Below are 22,273 nucleotides of genomic sequence, written 5' to 3'. Positions count from 1 at the left end.
TCCCAAGTAGCTGGGATTACAGGTGCACACCACCATACCTGGTTAATTTTGTATTTTTAGTAGAGATGGGGTTTCACCATGTTGGTCAGGCTGGTCTCGAACTCCTGACCTCAGGTGATCCACCCACCTTGGCCTCCCAAAATGCTGGGATTACAGGCGTGAGTCACCCCGCCCAATTTTAATAGATATTTATTGATGGATAAGTGAATACATGTGAATGAGCAGTTAGAAATCCCAAGAAGTGTTGGCATTCATTCAGCTTCTACAACATTGCTGTATCAAGTCATTGAGTATATCTGTTGTCCTTACATTCCAGAGAAAATTGTAAAGCTGTTCCTATCAAAGGTTCTGCAGGGACTTATGTTAAATAGATTTGTGTACAGACTAAATGTGTTTTTTAAAGGAAACATGTCTATGGATGCTTATGACTATTGGCTTAGAAGCAACTGCTCACAGACTTAGGGTTACTTGTGAGCTTGCCTTCAGGGATGCTAAGAAGATCCGCCATGCCCTTCGCTTATCTCCCTAAGGACTGCAGGTGCGATCAACTAATACGGAGCCCTTTCTTTGTCTTAAGGATTTACAGTTTTTTAAGTGCAATACTGCAGAGTCAAGTAAAACATTTTGTCTTATAAATCATTTATGCTCCAGAGATTTAAAGAAACAATCTTCTGGACTAATTAAATCATGTCTACTAGCAAGCAATCAAGAATTTTTCAATCTTGCAATGACAGATGTTCAAAAATCTCCCAAAGAATATGTGACCACACAATAATGAGAATAACAATAATAAAAACAGGAGGCTCATGCCTGTCATCCCAATACTTTGGGAGGCCGAGGGAGGCAGATCACTTGAGGCCAAGAGCTCAAGACCAGCCAGGCCAACACGGTGAAACCCGGTTTCTGTTAAAAATACAAAAACTAGCTGGGCGTGGTAGTGCACACCTGTAGTCCCAGCTACTCAGGAGGCTGAGGCACAAGAATCACTTGAACCCAGGAGGCAGAGGCCACAGTGAGCCAAGATCACACCACTGTACTCCAACCTGGACGACACAGCGAGCCTCTGTCTCAATAATAATAATAATAATAATATCTAACATTTATTGAACCCTGATTGTGTCAGACGATGGTAAAAGCTCTTTTCCATGTACTACCTCATTTATCTGTCAAGTAGGAACCACTCTCATCCGCATATTACAAGGCCTCAAGAGGTCAGGTGACTTCCCAAAGTGAGACAACTGGTGTTCAAACCGAAACCCTGAGTCCAGCGCGTATGCCTTTCATTCCTATACCACTTTTCCTTTTCTTCTTTATCCAGAATAAAAGAAAATACCTGCTACCAAGGGATCAACTTGGTAAAATAATACCAAATTATTTTAGAACTAAGCCAAGGAGTAAGCATCTCCAAGTTTTCTTTTTTTAACGTAGTGGTGTTACTTTCCACATATCCTGCATCTGCTTGGATAACCTGCATTTATATAAACACACCTCAAATGTGACCAGTGGCAATGAACAAGTGAAATCTATTTCTGAAATCTCTCCATGAAGAGTTTACATTAAAATTTTAAATTAATTAATTAATTAATTTGGCAAGGGACTAGAGCACACCCTACTGGCCAGCTAATAGGAAATACAGAATTTACTTAGGAGAAAATGCTTAAATGTTTAAATAATTTCAAAATAAAGTCAGGTTAGTGTCTAAAAGACATTTTAAAAATTGTCTTGTAAACATCTAGATTATGTATCTAAATTAATGTATCCATAAGACTTGGCTGGGCACGGTGGCTCACACCTGTAATCCCAGTACTTTGGGAGGCCAAGGTGGGTGCATCACCTAAGGTCAGGAGTTCAAGACCAGCCTGGCCAACATGGTGAAACCCCATCTCTACTAAAAATACAAAAATTAGCCAGGCATGGTGGCAGGCACCTGTAATCCCAGCTACTTGGGAGGCTGAAGCAGGAGAACCACTTGAACCCAGGAGGTGGAGGTTGCAGTGAGCCGAGATCGTGCCACTTCACTCCAGCCTGGGTGGCAGAGCAAGACTCCATCTCAAAATAAAATTTTAATTAATTAATTGATGAATTAATTAATGTATCCATAAGACTAAAAAATTTCCAACAGTTATACATTTTAGAGATGGGATAGAATTAGAAACACAATACCCACCAATAGCAACATTTGTTAAGAGAGCATTTGGTATACGAAACGTGGCTCAGTTAAAAATAAACAACTAAGCAAACAGCCTGTCTAAAACTCATACTAAGAAAAAGTAGTGAAGCTCTAGCCCTAATACTTAAAATAATAGACTGGGAAATTAAAACCAACCTGCTTAGACTTCTCACAGGCAATGTATCCTTTTGGGGAAAAATAGGAAGGGAGCGCAGTATCCCTAATCAAATAATGGAAAACTGGAATGTTGCAAAGAAATATTTTTTCTGGGCTACTTTTCAATGGCCACCAAGGTTGAAAAGTCCATGGAAATCTCTTTGGTGATGTGGTACTCCTCATGGGCAAATTCAGGCTCTTATCAGCATGTGTGTTTTAGAATCATCAAGGGTGTGTGTGTGTGTGTGTGTGTGTGTCTGTGTGTGTGTGTGTTGCATGCATTTTGGAAACATCCACACACAGAAATATGAATGTCCCCAAAATGCAATGCAGCACACTAACCAAATACCCTCTAGGAAATGTAATTCCTCTCTTGGTCATGTTTTTTTTATTGCACGCTTATCTATAAAATAGGTTTTTTTAAGTGCATAATATACATTTATATCATGTATAGACAGAATAAAGGCTCTAGGACCAAGAGGGACATACAAAATGTTGTTAACTTTAAAATATTTATTATAAACAAAGTAGAAAAACAAAAACATTCATAATCAAGAAGAATAAACACCTACAGGATTAAAACATATCAAAATACAAATAGAAATTTCATAAGGCACCTGTCCAGCATGTTATGCTTACACATGACTTGTGGCATTTCTTTGAGGGTAGAGAAAGAAGCAATGTCTTCAGGAAAACGGTGTCCGTGATTCTAAGATTTCTGAGCCAGAACCTCACCCTTGTTCTCACTCCAAGGACAGCTGCTTCTTACAGTGAAAGACGGGCAAGAGAAAGGTGACAATTTGTGTCAATCTGATGCAAATCTAACGTTTTGGATCTTATGTTTAATTTCTTTTCTATTACAAACAATCGACTAATATTAATTCCTTGGGAAATGGCCTCAAAATTAAGCAGACTGTGAAAGATATAAAAAACACTGTCTTACTTTAAGTGTCATGCTCTACTGGAGATAATTTAAAACAAATTGGGTTCAGGAAAAAGAGAGTATTTCCCCGAATGTCTGATATAGTGTTCTAATCTATTAAAGGTCAATGAATAATCACTTAATAAACACAATATGCTACTATTACTTCAAGATGCTTAGCATTTTCCTTTTAAATTCTTCCCAAGATGTCGTACATTATTATTGACGTATCAACATCATTATAACACATCATTAATAGACTATTAGATAAAAGATTTGTGGGTGTAAGTCTTCTTTTTTTTTTTTCGAGACGGAGTTTCCCTCTTGTTACCCAGGCTGGAGTGCAATGGCGCGATCTCGGCTCACCGCAACCTCCGCCTCCTGGGTTCAGGCAATTCTCCTGCCTCAGCCTCCCGAGTAGCTGGGATTATAGGCACGCGCCACCATGCCCAGTTAATTTTTTGTATTAGTAGAGACGGGGTTTCACCATGTTGACCAGGATGGTCTTGATCTCTTGACCTCGTGATCCACCCGCCTCCCAAAGTGCTGGGATTACAGGCTTGAGCCACCGCGCCCGGCTGGGTGTAAGTCTTCTAATGTAATTCTTCCACAGCTAAGAAAGCCATATTGTATGAATGTAACTGTAAGCTAAATTCGGCAAACTAGTGGCTAAACTGGTTTTTCCCAAAAAACGAATAAATCAAGTTTATTTTGCAAGTTGTTTAAAATATAAAAATCAAATTAATCATGTATTACTCATGTGATTTCATGATTTTTGATAATTTACCAAAACATGAGCACATCATACAGCTCACAACTGTACAGTGAGTATCCTGTTGATCTTCTTTCTCGAAAGAAGGGGTGTGTTTGATGGTTGCTCTGGTGATTATCACTGTTTTATGAATAAGGGAATGTAAAAGCATGCCAATAAGGCCAAAGCACAAATTACAGCTGTATTGTAGTGACTTGAAATAGTGTAGCCAGGGTTCCTTTCAGAGGAAACTTGAACCTCTTTAGGTGCCCATTCAGTAAATACCGTTCTGTGAGGTCTGAAAAGATGTACTCTGGCAAGTTCTCAGGCTGATCGTTTTTTTACACTGATAACAGCATATGGGTAAGCCACAAACATAAATGACACCAAAATGGGGAAGAAACTGGGACAGATTTTCTTTGGATCAAAAACCTAGTTAGTAGGTAAGGAACTCAGCAATTAGTTGTGACTCATTTCCATCATCCTAAAATAATACTGAATGAATAGCAATAAGACAGGTTAACTGAATTGTTGACAAATAGCAGAGGCATGAAAATGACCCCACAGCCCCTTGGAAGCCAGAAGGGCCATCGGAAAGGAAGCCAGATTTCTCTCTGCAAAATATTAGTTTTGCAACTGAGAGAGGGCAAAGATACTTCAGATTCTTTTTATTTTTTTGTGCTTAAGGCCTTGAAATCAAAATAGGCCTTTAAATTAAATTAGAAAGTAAGTAAATAATAGTGGAGAAAAGGCAAATCATTGCATGGGGTGTAGAGTTAATAGTTAACCTGATAATAAGGCCAGAATCTCATTCCATATGTTAAACTACCCCAATTAGGTAGTGCTCAGTGTCTAACTATCAGGATTATTGCCGAAGTGCAAGCAGGCGCTCCAGGAGACAAGAGGTCAGCGGCAGGTCTCCGGCCTCTCGCAACAGAGCACCAGCCATGGGATTTGCTCTAGTTCAAACTAGAGGGTTTCCGTCTGTTTGCTTTTTTTCTTACTTTAGTTACCCTTGGTTTGTTATCATTTGTATTATTTATTTTACGGTTAAACTATAAGCCTAAGTTGCATCACTGGCGCCCCAAGAAACCTCCTCCCACAGGCCCGCTGGGGCTTTGTCCTTGGGCATCCGAGGCCTCTCCAAAGCCAAAAGACGTCGGGGCCAGCTCAGGTCGCCTGAGTAAACACAAGCCTGGGAAACCGAGGGCCCCCTAGGTCAGCAGTGGGGGAGCTCCTCCTGGAAACCCACAACCATCCTGTAGGGCTCAACCTCGATTTTCCAGCGCAGTCAGAGGAGCCCTGGGCTTCCCCCGCGTGGCCTCACCACCCCACTCTGTCCCCTCATCCTCCCTTGCTGTCCTAGTCTGTCCCTCGCCATCCCTCACTGTCCCACGTCTCCCCTCACAGTATCTCACTGTTTACTGTCCTACACCGTCCGCCACTGTCCCTCACAGTCCCACAGTCACTCACTGTCCCACGAAGTCCCTCGCTGTCCCACACCGTCCCACACCATCCCACACTGTCCCTCGCTGTCCCACACCGTCCCACACAGTCCCTCACTGTCCCACACCGTCCCACACTGTCCCTCGCTGTCCCACACCGTCCCACACCGTCCCACACAGTCCCTCGCTGTCCCACACCGTCCCACACAGTCCCTCGCTGTCCCACACCGTCCCACACTGTCCCTCGCTGTCCCACACCGTCCCACACAGTCCCTCGCTGTCCCACACCGTCCCACACAGTCCCTCGCTGTCCCACACCGTCCCTCGCTGTACCACACAGTCCCTCGCTGTCCCACACCGTCCCTCGCTGTACCACACAGTCCCTCGCTGTCCCACACCATCCCACACTGTCCCTCGCTGTCCCACAGCATCCCACACTGTCCCTCGCTGTCCCACAGCATCCCACACTGTCCCACACTGTCCCACACCGTCCCACACTGTCCCTTGCTGTCCCACACCGTCCCACACCATCCCACACTGTCCCTTGCTGTCCCACACCATCCCACACTGTCCCACACCGTCCCACACAGTCCCTCGCTGTCCCACACCGTCCCTCGCTGTCCCACACCATCCCACACTGTCCCTCGCTGTCCCACACCGTCCCACACAGTCCCTCGCTGTCCCACACCGTCCCACACTGTCCCTCACTGTCCACACCATCCCTCTCAGCCTCTCGCTGTCCCACACCCACACAGTCCCTTGCTGTCCCACACCGTCCCTGACAGATCCCTCACTGACCCAAAGTCCCTCACAGTTCCTCACCGTCCCACGCAGTCCCTCGCTGTCCCACACCGTCCCACGCAGTCCCTCGCAGTCCTTCACTGACCCAAAGTCCCTCACTGTCCCTCACTGTCGCACACAGCCCGTCACTGTCCCTCAGTCCCTCGCCGCCCCTCACCAGCTCCCCTCTCCCCCTCCAGGGCTTTCTCGGCCCACACGGCCAGCGGCGGCCCACGGAGAGGGAAAAACACACAATCTTGCCCGGAGCCTGAATTTATGGAAAATCCCACGCGAGGCGCCCTCAGTTCGGGCAGGAACCGCGGCCGAGGCCCGGGTGCCCGCAGGCTTCTGAGGAAAGCTCGGCGTTGACGGGCTCCCGGGCCTCGGCAGCTGCCGCACGGCTCGGGCAGAGGAGCTGAGCTGCGGCCCCGGTCAGCCCAGAGACACCTCCCCCGGAGTCAAAGCCGACTCCCGGCAGCGCCGCGCTACGCCACGGTGGGCCTCGCGCAAACGCCGCGGCCGCGGCATCGCCCCTTTAAGCGGCGCGCGTCCTGATTGGCTGCGGAAGGAGGCGGGGCGGGGCGCGGCGACCTCACGCCCCGGGTAAACGCTATATATAGAGGCGGCGGCGGCAGCCGCGGCGACGGCGGCCCAGTGCGAGGCAGAGTGTTAGCGGTGCTGCGAGCCAGCGAGAGGCGCCTGCGCGATGTCTGGGCCCCTGAGCCCGCGGCGCTGAGCCAGCCGGGACGGACATGCGCGGGAGGGCGCCGCGGGGCAGCCGCCGCTCCTCCGGGGTAAGGGCCCGGGCGCGCTGAGGGGGTGGGGAGGGCCGCGCAGCGCTCCGCTCACTCAGGCCCCCAGCACCGGGCGCCGGGATCCAGGCGGCTCTCCGACGCCAGCGCGGGGGCGGGGAGGGCGCGGGGAGGGTCGCCGCGACGCGGAGTCTCCTCTGGGACGGAGGGAGGGGCCGGCCTGGCGCTCGCGGGCTTCTCCTCCCTGAGGTGCGGAGGGCGGGACCCTCCTCGGCGGTGCAGCCCGGGCCTGGGGACGCCGTGAGGTGCCGGCGCCCGCCTTCTTCTCCACACCGGCAGTGGTCGCCGCGCGGCCCCTCGGCTGGCGGGGGCCATGCACCCGAGCGCGCGGGACACGTCCCCGCAGCACCGGGACCGCCGAGCACGAGGGTCCTCGTCCCGCAGCCTGCGCTCGCCGGCTTGCCCAGCGGGGATGAGCCGCTTCGGGTCTAGGGACTCGTTTTTTGTTTTTTTTTTCTTTGTAAAAATCGGGGTTGCGTTGTCTTGTTCACACCGTGTGCGGGTCAATCCCGTCCTGAAAGCTGGGGTGGGAGGCCGCTGGCGGCTCGGTGATTGCTTGCGGTGGCTGGTACCGGTTATCTTTGGCGGTCAGCCCCGGTCCCTCTGCCTAATCTCCCAGCGGCGATGGTGATTCCGAAATCAGTATTTTAAAATTCGTCTGAGCTGTTCCGAACTCTTCCTTCTCTCTTAGAAACCTGATTCTTTGCTCTGAATGTCTTAGGTACCGCTTTGAATGGAATGGGACTGCAGAATTATGTGTTCAAGACCTGAATGCTTATTGGGAATTTCGTGTGTGTATTTATATGTATATCATAGCCCTGTACAAATTAGATGACTCCTTAACCATGAATGGTGCTGTATTGGTGCTTGCTAAGTCTTTATTAGGATTTCATCATTGCATGAAAGAAACCAGTCTCTTACCTGATAAAAATATGAATAGCTTGTTAGTCATAAACTTAAGTCAGTCAGAATGGAGACTGTAGCTTTAAAAGAGATGTGTTGGTGACTTGAGGTACACCTGCAACACAGGTAGGGCAAGACTGGTTTCTAGGCAACTGTCAGGGGTGAAGAAAGGTGAGGTTAAAATGCCCTTTTTTTCCCTTCCAGAACAAATGTTTAGCCTTTTATAAATGTGTCAGAATGTAATGGGTACAAATTTGTTGAGACTTGAACATCCAAGTTCAACGTACCTATTTTTTAACTGCATTTCCTTGCTTACCTTTCTGTAATTACAATATACAAGCTTAAGTGAAATTTTATTTGAACAGAGACCAAAGACAGACTAGGTACCTATATCAGCAGATAACCGAATTTTGCAAAGACCGAAAGAAAAGAAGCTGGTTTCTTGCTAACATGCTGGCTATAATTGGTTACCAATATGTTATCAAGCAAGCTCTTCTCCAGATATTAGCAAGTTTGGAGAAAAATACAGAGGATTTAGCATGGACTTCAGAAACTATTTTTCATTCCCTTCACTCCAAGCAGAGGTTTATTTTCACCTGCGTGTTCCAGTGGACAGTGGATAATAAGTGATAGAGGTCTTGGACTAACGATTTTATAACCTGACAGATATATTCGATTGTAAACTCCTTAAGGGTAGGCACTTTGCCTTGTGTAGCTTCTGTCTTATGCAGCCTTGCGTAGTTGATGTTGATAAATAATTGCATGAAAGCATGTTTTACCTTTCAAGGCTCAGCAGGATTGGTCCAGTCAATGATAAGGGTTGGAAAGCAAATCTGTGTAATTTTTTTATGGCTGTTATTATGAAATGTCTGAATTATCCCTATTTTTGACAGGTAAAACTATTGTTTCAATCATCGATTTTTCCTACTTGGAGTTCACAATAAATACTGGTCAGTCTTTGTAAGATTTAATTATGTTTGAGTTTTTGTATGAAAGTAACTCTTGACTGCTGTTGCTTCTTAAAAGTTGAGCTAGATAATAGTTCCTTTCTGCTAAAACTAATGGTAGCTTTTCAAAGCAATTTGCCTAAATTACAGGTACAATCTAACATGCTTGAAACTGACCTGATTGTCTGCATACCATCAGATTGCTTTAGAAAGGAGCAGAGGAGGGAGAAGGAGGTGCCAAGGGTAATTCCAGGAATTTGAATGGCATAGGCTCCCTCTACCAGAGAAACAACTCTGCTCTTAATTTAAATAAATTTGAATTGATACTTCATCATATGGATACATTTAGCATCCTTTGCAGGTGTCTGGCTTTATAAAAGCTAATGAATAACTCCCTACAATAATGCAGTCCAGTTGTGGTATTCTGCCATTGTTCACACAGCATAAACACATGCTTTGTAAAGGTAGATGAGGCAAATGAGTTTGAGGGTCCTAAATGTAAGTTATTAGCGTAACAGAATTCGTTTTAAGGTAGGGAAAAGTTAGTGAGGGGTTCAGATTTCAGAAGGTGGCAGGGAGGATTCTGAGATTTGAAGTCTTTGTTGATAATGTAGTCCAACTCCTCACACCATAAAATTGGGCAATGTTACAAAAAGACCACTCTTCCAGGACTCAATGAATGTGTCTTTAAAATGTGGGGCTTTTGGCCAGGCTCAGTGGCTCACGGCTATAATCCCAGCACTTTGGGAGGCCAAGGTGGGCAGATGGCTTGAGCCCAGGAGTATGAGACCAACCTGGGCAACATGGTGAAACCCCATCTCTACAAAAAAACACAAAAATTATCTGAGCATGGTGGCACATGCCTGTAGTCCCAGCTACTCAGAAGGCTGAGGTGGGAGGATTGCTTGAGCCTGGGAGGAAGAGGTTGCAGTGAGCCAAGACCACACCACTGCACTACAGCCTGCGTGACAGAGTGAGACCCTGTCTTAAAAAAAAAAAAAGGGCAGGGCACGGTGGCTCACACCTGTAGTCCCACTTTGGGAGGCCAAGGCGTTTGGATCAGAAGGTCAGGAGATTGAGACCATCCTGGCCAACATGGTGAAACACCATCTCTACTAAAAATACAAAAATTAGCCAGGTGTGGTTACCCACACCTGTAATCCCGCCTACTCAGGAGGCTGAGGCAGGAGAATAGTTTGAACTAGGGAGTCAGAGGTTGCAGTGAGCTGAGATCGTGCCACTGCACTCCAGCCTGGTGACAGAGGGAGACTCCGTCTCAGAAAAAAAAAAAAAAAAAAAAATGTGGGGCTTTGGCTATAGAAATGGAGCCCTTTTCAGTTTGGAAACAATAGGAAGATAAGGATTAGAAAGCATTGTCCAGAAGCTCTCATTCAGTACCCCAGATGTGAAACTGGACTAATCACAGATTGTTTTTTAAACAACTATTCGCTCAGTAGAATTGTCTTCTGACTCTTATCAGGGATGCCTCCTTTTCAGCCTTTAGATTTCCATTGTAAAAGTCACCTACTCAGGCCTTCCCAAACCACCTGTGTAAATATGCTCTCCTCTACCTCCTTATCCTGTTGCTGTACCCCGCTTGTTTCCTTGGAAGCTATGGCCATCCGAAATGGTTTGCTTGCTTGTTTATTCTCTTCCTCCCTCATTAGATGGAAGGCTTCTTCAGGCAGCAGCCGTATCTCTTTTTCACCTCACATGGTATCTAAGCCAGAATAAGCACTTGATAAATATTTGGGAAAAGAATTAATCCTTGCCCTCTAAGAATTTTTGAGCTGAATGAGCACTATGAGTTGAGTTTCTGTTCCTGTCTCTGCTATTGACTTGCAGCTAGGCCTTCAGCATTTAACTTAGCAGCCCTTTGCTTCAGTTTCTCCATTTATAAACAAGAATGTCACAAGGAGAAACGAGGTTGTTACCTAAATGAGGATACTATAGAGCAGAGAGGTAGTGAAAGTGTGGGGAAAATGCTGGATTATACTACAGAAAAGCCTTGATAGCCTTATTGCTTATAGCAAGATATTTAACCTCACTTTGTTTCCTCCTCTGCAAAATGGAGATTATAATCCTTGCCTCTTCTTACAGGGATGTTGTGAGGATCAAGTGAGATAATGTGTAAGAAGGTGCTTTGTAACTTGTAGAGTGCTTTACAAATATAAGGTATTCTATTTTAAATTCCGGATTTTACAATACAGTGTGATTATAATACCATCATTGGGATCCGTGCTGTGAAAGAGTATTAAAAAGAGGCCCGTTGGGTATATGTAGTAACCCCTTATTACAAGTAAAAACAGACTTGTGTAGTATCAAATACCATGTTGTAAAGGGTTCTGTTGTGGTGGGGCTTCAATGTATTGTTAAAGATGGAGGGCTTCAAAATAATTGTTTGAAGTGGTCATAGAATGTCAAATTGATGCCTTAACCCACCCATTTTATAGGATACATAGGCCAGATCTACAATTAATAACTTTTAATAGAAGAATTTAAGGGAGTTGAAGTAAAACAGGAACTTTCATAGGCTACGAGAAAAACTACTACCAGTAAATCCAAAAAAGAAAGCATCTGTGCTACCCTTAAAAGTTGAGCATTCTACTCGGTAAGATCCTATTTCACCAGTTTAAAAAGCTCTAGGGACTGGAAGAGGCAGTGTGGGGTGTTGGTGAAGGGCCTGGACACTGAAGCTGCGCTGTCTAGTTGAGGTCCTGGCCCCATTGCTCACCAGGTTTGACCTTGAGCAAGTTCTTTAACTCTGTCTCAAGTAGGTGAGAGTAATAATAGTAGCCCACCTTAAGGCATTGTAGAGAGGATGAAGTAAGTTAATAGACATAAAGCACTTAGAACAATGCTTGCCTGGCAGTTGTAGGTCCAGTGAATGTTAGTTATTATTAATGGTTTTATATTAATTGTAACAATCTAGAGTTACCCATTGGATGACTTAAATGCTTGTTAAATAAATTTGAAGTTTTAAAGACTTGCGTCCCATCATTAGACCATTGTGCTCATTGTCTTTAGACTGGAATTCGCTTTTATAATAAGAAATAATCTATTGTGCAGATGTCAAAAAGGAGTAATATTTTTCTTCCCTGTGTGAGTATATATAGGTACTGCTTGTGCTACTCTGTAGGAAAAATACAAAGGACAAAAGAACATATATTCCTGCTCCTACTTTTCTGCCGTCGCACTAAAATTGTGTAGGAGGCTTAAGTGAGTCAAAAGACTGGATTATGGTAGTTGAGGGAATGGGTTTTTTGTTAGCTTACCATTTCTAAAAATACTTGGCTAGAAAACATTTTGAATTATTGAATAAATTATGTCATTTATTTTGTATTTGACAGTTTGAAGATAAATTATTTTCTCTGTTACCTCTACTTCACCACCTATAAATGGCCCATTATGTTCTGGACATGTTTAAGAGCCTCTGAGGAACGGAGCGGCAAACACAGACACAAATGTTCATCTTTACCACATTGAGCTACATTTTAATATTTACCGAAGCCATCAAGATTTTCTTGAATTCATGCAGGAGTATTTTAATTACATTAAAATGTGATATTATTTTAAAAGTCATCTATGTTTTTAATTTAAAGGTTATTAATGCTTGCCATGGTAGCAGAGTACAACTAAGAAAGTTTTCTTAACTTACCTCCCTCTTTCTTTTCCTACCCCTAAATCATAGGCTATTAAAATGAAATCTGGGCCAGGCGCAGTGGCTCACACCAGTAATCCCAGCACTCTGGGAGGCCAAGGCAGGCAGATCACCTGAGGTTGGGAGTTCGAGACCAGCCTGACCAATATGGAGAAACCCTGTCTCTACAAAAAATACAAAAAGTAGCTGGGCGTAGTGGCAGGCACCTTTAGTCTCAGATACTCGGTAGGCTGAGGCAGGACAATCACTTGAACCGGGGAGGCTGAGGTTGTGGTGAACCAAGATCGCGCCATTGCACTCCAGCCTGGGTGGCAAGAGTGAGACTTCATTTGAAAAAAAAAAAAAGGGGGGGGAGGGGATATTTTTGGGGGGATTTTTTTTTTTAAATGTTCTCATAGGTGATTATTTTTTAGACTTTTTTTAAGTAAACATAAACATGCAGAGATTAGTATATTTGGGGAAGATCTAAAATCATGGAGTTTGTTATGTTCTTAAATCAGTTTCTTTTTATCAATTTTGCCTCTAAATGTAGTTACCTTATTATCTTCCCTGGTTATGGAAGTACTTAATGTAGGTAATTCTTAAATGGAACTGAAAAGACCATTTATCACCCTGAATAAACAGAAATCAGGTTCTAGAACCAGATTGAAAGGAGGAAATTACATCACACTCTTAAATAAGGAAGCACTGGGCAGAACTGGATGAGTTGTATGACAAAAATGTGCCCCTCCTCCTCCCATGGATGGCTTCTGAGATTATTAATGAGATCTGGTGGCAAGGTAAGCATATCTAGGTTACTGCCTTAAGGTAGTGTACGTTCTTTCTTTTTTTTTTTTAAGCAGTTTCAAAGAGACTATCCTCAAGCTAAAGGCATGTGATTTCACCTTAATGAAGAAAGTGCGGTGTGCTTTTTGGTGTCACTTAGAAAAATGAAAGTGACCTTACATTTAGCAGCAAAAACACAGTCTAGAAGGAATAGTGTTTTAAGAGAAGGTCAAACACTGTTTTCACAAAGTACCCCCACCAACTGCTTCACGTCAATAAGCTGTAACAGAAACCAGTTGAGAAAGCTACACTGTTAACCACTGAAGCTTATAATTTTTACTCTGTCTACAAACTGTCTACTTTGAATTCCGGAATTAATTTCATAAAAAATCCTTCCTGTTACATATCGTAGGCTTGTTACATTATTATTGGGCAGTCGCCTCACTCTAGCACACATTAGGTATATCCTTTATAAATCTGCTTTTTCCCTGAGCTCTTCACTGACCTACAGTGTATGTGAATATTTTGTGTAATCATTTTTTAAAAATGAGATGGATATTTTCTCAGTATCCATTTAGTAAGTAATAGACATGAATGACGCCAAGATTTACAAGGAGAAGCATAAATCAGACATCAGTTCTGTCCTAGATGATTTGAAGGGTGGAAGGGGAAGTGGGGCCCAGAACAGAGAGCTGCTGCTCTGGTGTTTCATAAAAGGGAGTGGCTTCGTGGAGAAGGTAGGGTAGAGTTGACCTTAAAGGATAAATCGAATTCTAACAGATTTGGGGAAAATCGAAAAGAGCTTGAAGATACAGATTAGGTTTATATTGTAGAGGCCTTAAGTGTCAGGCTGAGGAGGTTTTATTTAGGAAACTGAAGTTTTTTTAAGCAGCAGCAGATCTTAGTTTGAGCTATTGTTGAGGGGTATTGATCTGGTACTGGTGTGTAGAATAGGTTGCATATTTCCAGACTCCAGGAAGAATGATGCCTGTGAATGGAAGGCTAAGATTTGAGAAACCAGGTAAAAGCAGTCTGTGAAAGTTGGCAATTGAATGTACATGGCCTCAGGTTAAAAATGGTGCCTTAAGAAAGAAGTAGGATCCTCTTAGACCCTGAACTGGTTTGGGGAGGGGATGGAGTATGAAGTGTAAGGAGGAGTTTGGTTTGTAGAGTTTGAGATGCCAGAGGGCCATCCAAGTGGAAAGATAATCACCAGACAATAGGAAATGCAAAGCTGAAGCTTGAGCCAGGCTAGAGTCATTGATTCAGGAGCTATGAGTTGAAGCTATAGAAGTGGATTAATAAAAGGATAACCTCAAGAAACAGATGATTTTAGGGTTACATTTTTCCCTTGAATTTGAAAAAGAATCAAGTTATGTTAACAGAAAAAGATGGTTCACATCTGAAATTTGGTATTTCACTGCATTTTAGACCCACTAAAAAGGCTAGAAATAGTTCATGAAGTTTGGAAAATTATGCCTAAGGTTATTTGGGTCCTTGTCTAAACCATGCTGCTTGGATTAACATTCGCTTTCCTGTTTTTGCGTTCCATAAGATAATGCCATCTTGTACTTTTAGATATTGATTTTCCCACATAGGTACATTTTTGCAATTGTTTTCCTAGTGAGTTGCAAGACAGATAAAATGTGAACAACTGCAGCATTAAATTTCGCTTGGGAAGAGTTTCTTTTTAGCTTGAGGTTGGTAAAATTGATTGATTTCCTCCCCCTCTTTCATTTGCACCAAATACTGGAAGGTTTTTAGAAAGACAGAAAAAGAGTTTCAGGTGGTTTCATACCCTCAGTTTACAATCTGAGGAACATTTTTTTAAAAGCTTGCTTCCAAACCTGTAGCACATTGCCCTTGTTGAGTCTACAGTTTAAAGTTATTTTCCAAAAGAAGAGAACATGGCAGTTATATTGCCCCCCTCATCTCCCATGCTAACAAGTAGGAAGTTCGGACAGTTTCATAACATGGCCCATTCACAATTCCCCATTGAAATTTAGAGGCAGGTCACCTTCTATGAATACACAAAGACACTATTGTGGTCAGAAGTGAGCTGGCTTAGTGAACACAATTCTTTTTATACTAAAAAAATTTTTTTCTTAAGAAAGCTAACAAGTAGGTGATAGAAACAATGAATAAAAAATAACTTTTTCTAGAACATATAAATAATTTCAAGTGACTACTGAAATGTAAGTTTAGAATTCCAAGGCAATTTCTGCAGAAGCGATAGTTACACAATCATTCTGTTGAAAGCTAAGATTTAGATGGCATTAGGAGGCTGACACACAGTAATTACTAGTAGTACTTGTTGGCTTGCAGACAGGTGGGGGTTGGGCCTCCAGAATCCCCTGCAGCGTTTTCCTGTAATCTGGATGAGCGATCTTCAAACGTGTGCTTTCAAACTACTTAAATACCATATTCTTCTTCCTATCTTGCCTTTCATTTTTATATTACCACAGATACTTTCCTCATAGTCTTGCCAGTGCTTGTAGAATGCTTAGAAAAAGTTCGAGAAACCACTGGGCTAAGTACACAGAGGGAGAGGCTAGCAATATTTTTAAATTGGTTTTTAAAATTTTTTTAGCTTGATGGTAGATAACACGGTTGCTTCATTTCTGTAATCTGAAAACCAGTCCTCAAAAGACCTCCCAATAATTTAGAATTCTTAAATGACAGAATGTTTTCTTTTCTTTATCATATATTTGAGAGATTGATTTAAAGAAAAATAATGCTTGACTATCTGAAATAATATTTTAACTCTATCATAAAATCTCTGCCTGGTATATCAGAACAACTGACTGTGGAAGGGTAAAATGCAGAGAACCAGGCATTGGATCCATCCTTCTCTATGTTACTGAAATCTTTAATCTGTAGAACTTTACTATCACTGTGTTCCTTTTTAATGGGAAAATATTAATAAACACTTGCAGAGTATTTTTAAAAGGTTTTTAGCTTTTAAAAAAAACCCCTATGCCTTACACAATGTGTATATTGAGTTGATACTGATTATGATAATTAGATGGTATTATGCAATCATTCATTCAACAAACATTCACTTACTGAGCACCTACTAAAGTTCCAGGTACTGATTATTAAAAGGTGATTGAGACACAGCCTCTGTCCTGAGCTTACAGTCTAGTGGGAGGTGACAGATTTGTAAATAATAGATTGGAAGTTGCTGAGCAATTAAAAAAAAAAAACAAAAAAAAAACCTGTGTACCTCTCGCCCCAGCAAATGTGTCATAGTCACGTTCAGTCCCTTGCAGTGCCCAGCACTCAGTAGGTTTGCAGATACTATTTGCACTAATCCCTTACTAATATTTAGTGAGAGAATGAGAATGTGTTATAGTGTGTATATGTACATGCCCCAAAAGGGGTCAGTGTTATACAGATGGTTGACAAATAATGTCCTGGTGCCTAAGGAAAAAACCCTAAACTTATCATAAGTAAACTTGGCTATCGGAAGACAGCGGAGGCTGATGCTGATTAACCCTTATATAACAAATAATAAAAAAGGAAAGTGAAAAAGGGGTCATAGAGACTCCAGACATGTAACATCGACAAGGGGGGTTAGGGGTCCTAAAGTTGAGGAACTGCTAATTTAAGAAAAATGTACTTAGCCTTTGTTATCCATGCCTTGCAGCTAAGCAAGTTATGAGTTACTGGGCATTTCACAAAGGAGAATGTAAAGAATGTACCTTTAAGTTTGTCTTTCAAAGGGAGGGAGGAAGCTGTCCCAGGCTTCCACTGAAGCTAGTAATCTTGCAGAACTTGATTTTTACAGGATAATGGAAATTAGTATCTTCATCCATTACTATTTGTTGCTTGAACAAGTAGTAACTAGATAATTTGTCTTCCTTTGGCCAACCCTGAAATACAAAATCCAAATAAATGCTAGACCCTAGGGTAGTCAGGTGCCAATACTGTAGCAACTCTTGCTTAATTCCAGCATTGGGTTTTAGTGAATATTAGTTCTGCAGCATAAAATACAGTGGTTTCTTAAATTACTTTTTTAGCTTGGGAAAAATTAGCAGGATTCCCTGGTGCTTCATGCCCGGTGCAGCTGTAGCTTAGAAGGCTGGTTTAAGAGGTTAGGGGAGGGTCTGTGTGCATTGGCAAGCGAGTGTGATTTGTTGTGCAACTATCAGGCTCTGCAGTAGGAGGTCTGCTTTTGCTGGCAATAGATTATTTCTCATTTCACTCAAACATTTTATGTCTTTTGGATTCGCATTCACACAAAAATTATTTTTAATGTTTACATTTAAGTACCCTCATGAGATGCAAGAATTAGTTAAGTAAGAATTAAGTGAAAGTCCACAACTGATTTTTTCTATTCAGCATCCCCCCAAATTCTCTCATATTAGCTTTGCTGTCATAGACTGTCCTAATGGAGGCATTTCTGAATTGTTCTCTTTATTCTCTCATCTCTTCTACCTCCCCTAGGGAATGAAAGCTACGGGTTGATTTTAAAATGCCTGGGCCTCACCGGTTTGGAGATGTCCCAGAATAAGGCACAATGTCAACAGCAGGAATTGCTGCTCAGGAGATCAGAGTCCCATTAAAAACTGGATTTCTACATAATGGCCGAGCCATGGGGAATATGAGGAGGACCTGCTGGAGCAGTCACAGTGAGTTTACAAAGTAAGTAGAGGATGTCATGCTGCTGTAATCTGGATGAATGTGCGATACTAAAATGAGAGAGGCTATGATTGCTCTTTGTTTGTGACCAAGGTATCTTCCTCCTTTCAGCAACTTTTTAAATATTGATCCCATAACCATGGCCTACGATCTGAACCCTTCTGCTCAGGAGCGCCTAATACCACTTGGTATGTATTCTGAAAATCTGATCACGGTAAGCATTTGAGAACTGTCTGGATTCAGGTTAGTTTGTCCTCCAGCTTTATTTTTTAAAATGAGGAAACCTGAATTATTTCCAACAACAGCCTGACCCCTAGTGGCAACAGATTCAGAAGATAACTGTGTTTTTCTTAAGCTATTGTACTCTGCCTCCATCCCGAGTCACTGATTCCTAAGTAGGACTGTTTGTGGACATGTGATCTTCTAAAATCAAGAATCAGTTCTCATTTCAGCTATGATGCATACTTTGCTTCATGAAACCTTAGACAAGACCTCCCACCTTTCTTACTAGTATTGAATGCATGTTTGACAGTAATAGATGAAAACAGTATAAATCCTCAAAACTTAGAAAATAATCTGTTTAATGTGAATATTACGTTCCTTGTATCTTTGTCAAGAGCTGCATGTGACTTGAACACATTGCAAGCAAGTCCATTCACTCACAAATGATGATGTACTAGCAGTAACGACTTGGTCTTATCTCACTGGTACCCTGCGTGCCTAATATTGTCACATGTCTTCAGTGGCAAAGCTTGTATCATATGGTATCATGTAAATTATATGCTGTTCGTCTTCCGTGAATTTTGCACACGTCACAAAACTTGCCTGTGATGTGTGGGTGTGCATTGTGCACATGTCCGAGGGAGATAGAAGAGATAGTTTGTTCTTTGAACCACACCATGTGCGGTAACAATCTTCTGGTCTCTAATTACACCTGTGGTGGTTGCATGGGTGTTTTCAGGGTGACAGCAGTCAGGTGTTTCACTCACAGTTGAGGAAGAAAGCTGTGGAAGCGTAGGTAGCTGGGGCACTCTCCCCCTCACACAGGTGGAGAGAGGACTGTGGATCTTTTCTTAACATCTCTTGTTCATTCTAGGGCACGCTTCCAGATCTGCTCCGATGAATGGCCACTGCTTTGCAGAAAATGGTCCATCTCAAAAGACCAGCTTGCCCCCTCTTCTTATTCCCCCAAGTGAAAACTTGGGACCACATGAAGAGGATCAAGTTGTATGTGGTTTTAAGAAACTCACAGTGAATGGGGTTTGTGCTTCCACTCCTCCACTGACACCCATCAAAAACTCCTCTTCCCTTATCCCCTGTGCCCCGCTTTGTGAACGGGGTTCTCGGCCTCTTCCACCATTGCCAATCTCCGAATCCCTCTCTCTGGATGACACAGACTGTGAGGTGGAATTCCTAACTAGCTCAGATACAGACTTCCTTTTAGAAGACTCTACACTTTCTGATTTCAAATATGATGTTCCTGGCAGGCGAAGCTTCCGTGGGTGTGGACAAATTAACTATGCATATTTTGATACCCCAGCTGTTTCTGCAGCAGACCTCAGCTACGTGTCTGACCAAAATGGAGGTGTCCCAGATCCGAATCCTCCTCCACCTCAGACCCACCGAAGATTAAGAAGGTCTCATTCGGGACCAGCTGGCTCCTTTAACAAGCCAGCCATAAGGATATCCAGCTGTTGCATACACAGAGCTTCTCCTAACTCCGATGAAGACAAACCTGAGGTTCCCCCCAGAGTTCCCATACCTCCTAGGCCAGTAAAGCCAGATTATAGAAGATGGTCAGCAGAAGTTACTTCGAGCACCTATAGTGATGAAGACAGGCCTCCGAAAGTACCGCCAAGAGAACCTTTGTCACCGAGTAACTCGCGCACACCGAGTCCCAAAAGCCTCCCGTCTTACCTCAATGGGGTCATGCCCCCAACACAGAGCTTTGCCCCTGATCCCAAGTATGTCAGCAGCAAAGCCCTGCAGAGACAGAACAGCGAAGGATCTGCCAATAAGGTTCCTTGCATTCTGCCCATTATTGAGAATGGGAAGAAGGTTAGTTCAACACATTATTACCTACTACCTGAGCGACCACCATACCTGGACAAATATGAAAAATTTTTTAGGGAAGCAGAAGAAACAAATGCAAGTGCCCAAATCCAGCCATTACCTGCTGACTGTGGTATAGCTTCAGCCACAGAGAAGCCAGACTCAAAAACAAAAATGGATCTAGGGGGCCACGTGAAGCGTAAACATTTCTCCTATGTGGTTTCTCCTTAGACCTTGGGGTTATAGTTCAGCAGAGGTTACATAGGAGAAAATGGTTCTCAGTTTTCCATTTTGATTGAAGTTCACAGAAAAATCCCTTGAACTGCAAAATAAAATAGTTGAACTCTGTCTTAATGTGGAAGGTTTAGAGCAGTTGTGAGATGCTGTTATGCTGAGAAACCCCGATTTTGTTAGCATTGGAAAAATTCAAGTCTATAATTTAAAGATGTGATGGTGGGGAGGGGAGGACGGGAAAGCTTTTTATATACGCATACGTGACATACCTATATATAAACTCGCAGTATAACCATAGACCATAGCTGCAGGTTAACCCATCAGTTACTATCTTAGAGTAATATATATTCAGAATAATAAACTCAAGCTGGAGAAAGGAGTCCTGATAGACTGAAAATTGAGCAAATGGAAGACGATACAGTATTGTTTAGATCAGAATCATTAAAAAAATTTTTTTTAATAAGTTTGAAGATTTCTGGCTTTTAGGCCTGTTCTATTTTGTTTCATTTATTTTTGCAGGCAGTCTTTTCCATGGAGGGCAGGGTATCCATTCTTTACCATGGGCGTACCTACCCGGGTGAAAAATCATCCCAAGGCCTCGTACTTTCAGGTTTCATGTTGCATCTTGTTGAGGGAGGGAGAGCAGCTTACTTGGCAACCATATTGTCACCTGTGCATGTCATACGTCTTGAAAAATAAAATGATAATAGAACTAGTGACTAATTTTCCCTTACAGCTCCACCCGCTGAAGTGGCTTGTCATAGTGTGGGCCCCATTAGAGACAGTACGTTAGATTTACATGGAAAAGCATACTAGATGCCAGTGTTTAGGATGTCAGTTTTACAAAATAATGAAGCAATTAGCTATGTGATTGAGAGGTATTGTTTGGGGATGTGTGTTGTGGTTTTGCTTTTGTTTTTTTAGACTGTGTTAATAAACAAATACAACACAAGCTGGCCTTGTGTTGCTGGTTCCTATTCAGTATTTCCTGGGGATTGTTTGCTTTTTAAGTAAAACACTTCTGACCAATAGCTCAGTATGTCTGAATTCCAGAGGTCACATCAGCATCTTTCTGCTTTGAAAACTCTCACAGCTGGCTGCTTCACTCAGATGCAGTGAGACATATAGTTTGTGTTCTGTTTTCACATCTTTCAATGTATTTATCTTGAATAGATAAGCACAGAAGAGAAGGTGCTCACTAACAGAGGTACATTACCGCAATGTTCTCTTTAACAGTTAAACAAGCTGTTTACAGTTTCAACTGCTGAATATTATTTGAGCTATTTAAAGCTTATTATATTTTAGTATGAACTAAATGAAGGTTAAAACATGCTTAAGAAAAATGCACTGATTTCTGCATTATGTGTACAGTATTGGACAAAGGATTTTATTCATTTTGTTGCATTATTTTGAATATTGTCTTTTCATTTTAATAAAGTTATAATACTTATTTATGACACCATTAGTAATGTTTCTTGCCTAAACTCTTATAAAGTGTATGAAGCAATTTGACAGCATTATTTTTAAGCACAAGAGAAGATTCTTTGAAGTTTAATGATTTCTTGAAACTATTACTCTTTAAAATGAAAAATAATTTGTGCAATCTTTTTCACATATTATGAAAGTATACAGTGGAAGTGAGCTGTTTGTGTTTACCTTTTAACAACTGAAAGAGAACTGGATTCTGGGGTTACTATCAAAACAATGACATTGTGGGGTCCACATCAAGGAGAATGTGACAGAAGAAACCAGTTCTAAGTGTAGACTTGGTCTGACTCATGCTGAGTTTTAGGACTAGGTCCTGGTTATTCTGGGCCCTTTGGCAGGTTTGCTTCTTGCTTCTTTGAGGACACCCAAGGAATCTGTGCCTGCCTTGGCCTGTTACAGAGATGGCAGGTCCACGGTGGACAAATGGGAGCCTGGCAGCCTTTGGATGGAGGCAGGGGCTGGAGTGCTATTTGTGAGCTTAGTCCCGGGTCACCTAGCCCTGTGCCTGGTTCTCTTCACTGTCCTCTGCAGGCTCCTTCATCC

The 22,273-nt window shown here is 42.7% G+C and overlaps 1 protein-coding gene across 1 annotated transcript; it reads left to right on the top strand.

Annotated features, from left to right (window-relative positions):
* The first annotated feature begins 6,866 nt into the window (after nucleotides 1-6,866).
* ERRFI1 (ERBB receptor feedback inhibitor 1) lies at nucleotides 6,867-21,699 on the top strand. The gene is made up of 4 exons (XM_012473661.3): nucleotides 6,867-7,018; nucleotides 17,762-17,959; nucleotides 18,068-18,144; nucleotides 19,053-21,699. The coding sequence occupies exons 2-4, from the start codon at nucleotides 17,835-17,837 to the stop codon at nucleotides 20,237-20,239; spliced, it is 1,389 nt and encodes a 462-aa protein (XP_012329084.2). The 5' UTR covers nucleotides 6,867-7,018; nucleotides 17,762-17,834; the 3' UTR covers nucleotides 20,240-21,699.
* Nucleotides 21,700-22,273: the final 574 nt, after the last annotated feature.

This window comes from Aotus nancymaae, unplaced genomic scaffold (genome assembly GCF_030222135.1).
Source record: "Aotus nancymaae isolate 86718 unplaced genomic scaffold, 86718_ANA_hifiasm-v0.15.2.pri h1tg000053l, whole genome shotgun sequence".
Taxonomy (NCBI): Eukaryota; Metazoa; Chordata; class Mammalia; order Primates; family Aotidae; genus Aotus; species Aotus nancymaae.
The sequence above is the reverse complement of the archived record's forward strand: the minus strand, read 5'-3'. Positions and strand labels throughout refer to the sequence as shown.

Coding starts and splice junctions, on each gene's coding strand:
- ERRFI1 (XM_012473661.3), top strand. CDS start 17,835: ATGTCAACAGCAGGAATTGCTGCTCAGGAGATCAGAGTCCCATTAAAA. Junction 17,960..18,067: donor AGTCACAGTGAGTTTACAAA/GTAAGTAGAGGA, acceptor TCCTCCTTTCAG/CAACTTTTTAAATATTGATC. Junction 18,145..19,052: donor GGAGCGCCTAATACCACTTG/GTATGTATTCTG, acceptor TGTTCATTCTAG/GGCACGCTTCCAGATCTGCT.